The 7739-nt window shown below is 34.8% G+C and overlaps 1 protein-coding gene across 6 annotated transcripts in view; it reads right to left on the bottom strand.

Annotated features, from left to right (window-relative positions):
• Positions 1 to 164: 164 nt before the first annotated feature.
• dek (DEK proto-oncogene) overlaps positions 165 to 7739 on the bottom strand; it is a 379089-nt gene continuing 371514 nt past the window's right edge. Inside the window, exons 1-13 of one of the 6 annotated variants that reach the window (XM_084435650.1) lie at positions 7411 to 7484; positions 6669 to 6878; positions 6266 to 6474; positions 6072 to 6166; positions 5439 to 5559; positions 5017 to 5307; positions 4740 to 4862; positions 4089 to 4211; positions 3337 to 3462; positions 2855 to 2966; positions 2531 to 2676; positions 1363 to 1431; positions 165 to 1274 (exon numbers count right to left, since the gene is read on the bottom strand). In XM_084435650.1, the coding sequence (XP_084291776.1) occupies positions 1263 to 1274; positions 1363 to 1431; positions 2531 to 2676; positions 2855 to 2966; positions 3337 to 3462; positions 4089 to 4211; positions 4740 to 4862; positions 5017 to 5307; positions 5439 to 5559; positions 6072 to 6166; positions 6266 to 6474; positions 6669 to 6855 (1614 nt within the window). In that variant the 5' untranslated portion in view covers positions 6856 to 6878; positions 7411 to 7484 and the 3' untranslated portion in view covers positions 165 to 1262. Of the gene's footprint in view, positions 1275 to 1362; positions 1432 to 2530; positions 2677 to 2854; positions 2967 to 3336; positions 3463 to 4088; positions 4212 to 4739; positions 4863 to 5016; positions 5308 to 5438; positions 5560 to 6071; positions 6167 to 6265; positions 6475 to 6668; positions 6879 to 6962; positions 7485 to 7739 lie in introns of those variants that run through there. The other 5 variants (XM_084435651.1, XM_084435652.1, XM_084435653.1 and 2 more) reach the window with 5 other exon arrangements.

Here is a 7739-nt window from a genome sequence, read left to right as displayed (position 1 = left end):
AGCTGTATTTCTGCTTGTTTAATACCACATTCCCTGGTGGTCTAGTGGTTAGGATTCGGCGCTCTCACCGCCGCGGCCCGGGTTCGATTCCCGGTCAGGGAACAGAATTTTTTCTTTTTACCTCGGAGGTATATTTGTTCATACAATGTCAGTAAACCTTGGCAATCAAAACACAGAATTAAAAACAAGCATTTTTGTCATAATTATAGCCGAATTGGATTGACAATGGATGACCTTCGAGTCCAAAAGGTTGAGTAACACATTCAATTGTTTTAACTGTGACATAAAAATGTAGAAACACTATCAAAAAGTGGCACCTGAACCTTAGTCTTAAGAAACAGACAGGTTATGTTCTATGAAAAATCAATTTATTACAAAATAAACATCTTCATTTCTGTTTTGTAGTTTTTGATGCATTATCACAGAGTAATATGATGGATGATAACTGATAAAACTGTTACTAAGGTCAGTGTATACAACAGATCAAACTTAACTCTTGTCAGAGAACCTAATCTACAATACAGACCTGCAGGTACGAATTACATTTAAGATACGGATTTAAGTTATGTTTGATCCTTATGACTAGTATTAAAAAATATAGGAAAGAAAACTGAACATGCAAAGCATATTTACAAAAACAAAACTGAAACAACGATTTAAAAAAAAAGATGTTAAATGCTTTTCGCTCTTTACAAATTAGTATTAAAACCCCAAATTATTCTAAGCACAACACTGAAATGGAAGGTGACACTTTCAAATTGCATGCTGGAATTTTTTTTTGACAAAAACATTCATTTCTAAATAAGTTTCATTTTTGCAAATCAGCATTCAGGACCTCAAAAATGAAACCCAGCGCTAATAACAGATACCAAATACATTTTTAAATATTGCGTACAATATCTTGGCAACATCAACTGTAATGTAATTGCAGGCCACAGCCAGTCTTTTCTAAGACTGTCAAAATGCAATTAAGTGACTATGTATGATGAGCCATTATAAAAGTAAGTGGGAAAAAAAATATTTTTCAAAATGTGGTATATTTTAACAAACTAAATCAGTCGCTGTCAAATGTGAACTTTACATTGTGAACTTTAAAAAAGACTTTAAAATTCGAAAAAGCAGAATTTGCTGGAAAGTTGAGAAACCTTGTATAAAATAAAAATAAAACCTACACAACTGCGAACAGTGTAATGAAAATCAAGTCTTGTATACGATCTTCACCCTTGCTGTCCTTTTAAATAAGGCATTTTCTTCTCTTCACTTCATGATATCAACTGAAAAACAAGAAATGTACCCATTATAACAGCTTCTTATTGACCAATCGATTATAAAATACTGGATTATCACTTTGGAGGTACTTACACTTTTAACTGTAACCCGGATAAATTCCTTTCTGCTGGTCAAATCAAAGTCTGGATACTTGTCGTAAACCTACAACAAAGAGGAAGTTCATAAGTTATACAATTATTTGGAAACTTTTCAGTTTCCCAAATAACTGATGTGCGTGTTTATATGTCACAAGCTTCAAATCGGAATAGATTTTTTTGACATGCGCACACTGCACGAATATACAGAGTTTCCTGCTGTTTGCGCATAATAACCATTCTCCTACATTTGATCTTTACTTGTCTTAAACAGCAGACTTAATACTTATCCATTTCTGGTCATAATTTGGAGACAATGAGCATATAAACCTTTGTGCTGCTTATTCATAACGCTGTAAAAATGTCCCTCCCTGCGCCCAAAACCAGTCGTCTGTGGATGAGAATCCATAGTAGTTGTAGTATTTGAGTTTATTGCCATATCAGCATCACCGGCTATTACATGGCAGATACATATTAAACATTTAACAACATAATATTATAACATAATTAAAACAAACTTAGAAAAAAAAAGAAAAAAAAAAGCGTATTATATAAAAAATTATAAATAAAGAATAAAAATAAATAAGTGATGAGAATCCAGAACAAGGACTGGTGGGACGTTGTCCTGCTCCACTTCAGACGCTGAGTGAAAGGAGAATTTTAGAATGACGGGACACTCATTTATATGACACTTTATTCAACAGGAAGAACAGCTCGTCCAGCGCGTCATACGTCATTACGCTATTTCAACGTCATTGCACATGCGCAGTCCTTTCAGTTTAGGTTTTCAACCCGATCAAGTGTTTACATGCCCTCTCGATCGGATTAGAAAAGGAATAAACCACCCCTTTTCAATCAGATCAAAACTTCATTCTGATCGAAGGCTTTTCAGTCCGATTGAGCCGATTACTAACGGATTATTTGGTTGCATGTAAACGTAGCCATTGTTGAACACTGTTGACATATTCTATTATACAGATATTTGTAAAACAAATTTCCATGACTTTTCCAGAACTTTCTGGGTTTATTTATTTTTCCAAATCTTTTCCAGGCCTGGAAATTGATATTTTAAAATTCCATGACTTTTCCAGGTTTTTCCTGACCTTACAAACCCTGCTCTCAGAATAAGCCATTTTGTCCCAGAGAAATGCTGTGAAATAACATACTTGTCGGGTGATCTGCTTCATTGTAACTTCCTCCAAGTTCGCATCTTTCAGGAGATCCTGGATCGCCTCCTTCAACTGGTCATCATTTGGTGGTTTTTTAAGCATCTTGATCAATGGCTGATCATCATCAGAGCTTTCACTTTCATCTGGAAGGAAAAATATACAGCATGTCAAACTCAGCACTTTGCAAAACCAAAGTGTCTAGTTGCAGTTTTGATATGATGCTAAAGGATTGCATGTAATTTTAATTCTAGAAAAAAAGATTTTTTTTTTTTCGATTTTAACTTTTGGTATTGCATCCAGAAGAATTTGCTGCATTATTACCCTTGATCTTGCTTGCCATCTTTTTCCTTCGGTTGCTGCTGCTGTCAGCTTTCTTGGTTTTAGGGACAGGCTTTGCTGGAGCTTTTCTCTTTGCCGCAGGCTTCTTGATTGTCTAGAAAAAAGTTGTCAATTATGATGTCAGTTTTAATGCAATTATCAAATAGGTATATTACTGCAAGAAAGAAAATCAGTTGGAATAACGTAACACATTTCTGGAGCATCAGCAGATCTGTAAATCTAAAGTGCTACAAATGTTCTTGTTATAGTGTCAAATAAAATTTAGCCATTTCTGACAGAGGCGGTTCAAAACTCTTCAGAAAGATATAGCAGGTTTCGTTATCATCAAATTAAGCTTCAAATGAACTAACTGTTAATCAGCATTTCTGCTGATACAGGCCTGATTTAAACAGCATACTAAAACCACAAGCTCACATGAGCTTGAATTTATTTTAAATATTAGCAATAAGTGTTTGTGTCCAAACCTTTTTTACAGTCTTTTCTTCATGAACATCTTCTTGGTCACTTTCATCTGATGAAGTCTGATCTGACTTTTTGTCAGATTTCTTCGTGGACTTCATGGTGGAAGATTTCTTCTTCTGGGGAGATTTCTGTTGATTTACAGGCAAAACACAAGCAATGTAAACACAGTAAGACTGCCTATAGATGGTCTGAACAATAAAACCATAAATGTGGAGAATTCATGTTAAAATTGTTGTCATGTGTGTCACATTTCCAGTGTCAACCAAAACTCAGAAAGGTTCTGAAGGTGTCAAATGTAAATTTGCTATTTCATTCAGAGGCGGTTCAAAACTCTTGGGAAATATATTGTTTTAATTTTTAACAAATTAAGCTTCAAATTACCTAATTGTTATTCAGTATTTTTGCTGACATATGCCTGACTTACAGCATACCAAAACTACAAGCTCAAATAAGTATAGATGCACCGGTCGACCACCCATAAATTGGATTTTTTTTTTTTTTTTGGCCTAACTTTATAACGGACTTGCACACAAACTGCACTGCAATAATTACCCAAATGTAATTTGTGTGGAAATATTGCAAAGTCTGTAAACAGGACATTATCACAGGCCAGAGACGGGACATGCTGAAGATGGAGGCTGCAAAGAGTCATGACTGGTGCATCCCTACAAATAAGCTTGAATTTATTTTAACAATTTTAAAAGATATTTCAGAGTCCAAAAATATTACTAGTAGTAATTGTCTGTGTCCAAACCTTTTTTACAGTCTTTTCTTCATGAACATCTTGGTCACTTTCATCTGATGAAGTCTGATCTGACCTTTTGTCAGATTTCTTCGTGGACTTCATGGTGGAAGATTTCTTCTTCTGGGGAGATTTCTGTTGATTTATAGGCAAAACACAAGCAATGTAAACATAGTAAGACTGCCTATAGATGGTCTGAACAATAAAACCATAAATGTGGAGAATTCATGTTAAAATCGTCGTCATGTGTGTCACATTTCCAGTGTCAATTAAATCTCAGAAATGTTCTGAAGGTGTCAAATGTAAATTTGCTATTTCTTTCAGAGGCGGTTCAAAACTCTTCGGAAAGATATAACAGTTTTCATTGTTATCAAATTAAGGTTCAAATAAAATAATTGTTATTCAGCATTTTTGCCTGACTTACAGCATACACTTTATTCTACAAGCTCAAATAAGTATAGATGCACCAGTTGACCGCCCATAAATTGAAACTGTTTTTTTTTTTTTTTGGCTGATCTCCATTCCGGACTTGCACACAAACTGCATTGCAATAATTTTCCAAAATGTAATTTGTTATTTATAAAAGCTTGAATTTATATTAACAATTTTAAAAGACATTTCAGAATGCAAAACTATTACTAATAGTAAGTGTTTGTGTCCAACCTTTTTTACAGTCTTTTCTTCATGAACATCTCGGTCACTATCATCTGATGTAGTCTGATCTGACTTTTGGTCAGATTTCTTTGCGGAATTCATAGTGGAAGATTTCTTCTGAGGAGGAGATTTCTGTTGATTTGCAGACAAAACACAAGCAAATGTAAACACAATATGATTGTCTATAGATTGTCAGAACAATATAAATGTGTAGAATTTGTTAAAATCTTTGACCACACAGTGTCAACTATAACGCCCAGAAAAGCAAAAGAAACATTTCACTCACTTCTTCCTCGTCGCTGTCTTCTATAGGAGCAATAAAATCTTTACATTTATCAGAAGATTTATCTTCACTGTCTTTATTTCTTTGACTTGCTGTGGCTGACTTCTCAGTGCCCTTACTGTTCTCTTTACTCTCTTCTTCATCATCGTCATCGTCATCGTCATCACTGCTGGAATCAGAGACAATGGGTTTGGACTTTCCACTTTCTACTTTTTTCTGTGGCTTTTTACTTTTGGATGAAGATTTTTCTCTTTTGGCATCTTTGGTCATCTTCTTTTTCTTCTTTAAGACAGGCTGCAGAGGATAAACAAAGTCATTAGTAAACAGCAAAAGAAAAACTCATCAGACATTTAATCTCCAGCAGTACAATGGCTGTACAGTGGCATTAAATGTGTATTGTTATTGTTCAGAGAGAAAGATCTTACCTTTCCTGAGTTGGTTGGCTGTACAAGAAATCTCATGATCCTCTCAGAAAGAACAATTTGCGTTCCAGTCCTCTCCAGATCAAGAGTCTGACAGATGGTTTTGAGCAGTCCCTTTTGAAGCCTGCCAGACAGACAAAAATCATTATCACACCCACTTTAAACCAATCACAACTTAATTATTGGATTTCACATCAGACAGAATAAACTACTGATGGTTTTATTATGTGCATGCACATGGCGTCACTTCACAAAAATAACATTATTGTCCTAAAATATATACACAGTATTTTTATTTATGAGTATGTGCCAATATTGTATATTTACTTGCTTCCAAATTTAATTATCAGCATTGGCCAGAATTCAAATATCAATGCATCTCAACCAAAAAAATTTATTAAGTTCAAGATGCCTCCTCTGTAACAGCTACATCTGTGAGTTATTTTTATAAAGTGGCGGGGACAACATCGGACATGGCAAAAATAGTTTCATAATTTCTGTTTTCATGCCTTGATTTATCACAGATGTGTAAAAAAATAAAATAAAATTATACATACACATACACATATATACACATACACACACATATATATATATATATATATATATATATCCAAGGCAGTTAAATAGACTTACTTTTTCACTTTCTCCACCTTTTTGTTGTAAAGGTCACTGTCCGGCCCAAAAGGAAATCCATTAAATAGCCGAAGATTTTTCCGTAGAGCTGATGCCTGTATGAAAATTAATCAGCATTATTAAGTTAATATCAATCTGTAACATATGGTTTTTGGCCATTTGTTTGTTAAGTGAGGTCTCAAACTAAACCTTACAGTTCCCGGTCGATCATATACAATGTTATGCAGAGGTTTGAGCAGAGGGACTTTAAGCTTTCCGATGGAGTGATTAATCCGTGCAATGTCTCCCAGTTTGTCACCTCTTCCCGTACTCTCAATCTTCAGCTTTTCTTTCTGTCTACCCATTAAATCAAGTCTCTGGATGATTTTTTTCTCCCGTTTTCCTTCAAGAATTTCAGGTTCGACTGAAAAGACAATTACAAAAGGACAATGATGGTAACTTTTGAGTGGGCAATCCAAGCTTCATTTAATTTATGAGCTGATGACAATTAAATAAAAGCTCAATACAAAGTTATGTTCCTTAACAGTAATTGACATCATGAATAACATTTCTTGAAAGAATAGATTTGGCATCTATTGTTGGTATTATTCAACTTACACAATTTGACTCTGGGTTTAGACTTGCTTTTGGGTTTTTCCGCTTCATCCTGCCCTGCATCATCAGATGGACTCTTCTTCCTTTTCTTCTTCTTCTTCTCCTCCTCCTCTTCCACTTTTATGCTGTTTTCTTCCAGGAAAGGATCAGGAAGATCTTCTGTCTTGACAGCTTCAATTTCTTTACTCATGATTAATTTTTTTCAGTTGATTCCTAGATTAGATAAAAGAACGGTGTTGTAATCGTCAAATTCAACAGAATACCATAGTAGTAGTATTACTTATATAATTTACATACACAAACGACACCTCTATTCATCGACGCATATCACATCAATAACAGTGAATGCACTGTTACTGCAGAACGAATTTGGCGCGTGTTTGTATCCCAGTTGTATAAGGCACAGACACAAACCTTTAGCATGCTAACAAACTATAAAATTACGACCAAATGTAAGGTAAACTGGTGAAAATGTAAGATATATAAGCAAAGTGAGTGAAAATCTAACTTTTCAATATGCATGTGCTTCAGACTTAAACCTTTTTGGCGGCGCGAGATTGATAGCACAGCAGACTAGCTTATTTGTCCCGCCTACTTGCTCACCAAAACACAATTATATTCCCTTTTGCAACAAACCATGACAAAACCTGCCTTCGTGTACGTAAAAACACAACTTAGAAAAAGGTATACAGTTTATAAAACCTAAATAAAACCCTTGCGCTCACACTTTAATAGATATACTCACTGTGTTGCTGCCTATTGGTGGTGATGTACGTGCGCAGTAAACATGGCGTTTGAAAAGAAAGGGCGGGCTATCACGTGACCACGCGGATAAATTCATATTAAAAGGACATGTCCCAAAAAAAATACAATTCTGTCATTTTTACACACCCATGTTTTTCCAAATTAGTATGACTTTATTTCGTTGCAAGGACCAAAGATCTAATTAAAGTGTATGGTGATTGAAGCTGCCTGTCAGTAACATGTTTAACATGTTCTCTAACATCTTTGTTACATGAGGCTGAGTAAATTCAATGTGTGGCATTAAAAAATGTTGGGGCCACTTTATAATGT

This window comes from Rutilus rutilus (genome assembly GCF_951802725.1).
Source record: "Rutilus rutilus genome assembly, chromosome: 17".
Lineage (NCBI taxonomy): Eukaryota > Metazoa > Chordata > Actinopteri > Cypriniformes > Leuciscidae > Rutilus > Rutilus rutilus.
Note: the sequence above shows the minus strand (reverse complement) of the source record. Positions and strands in the feature narration are given on the sequence as shown.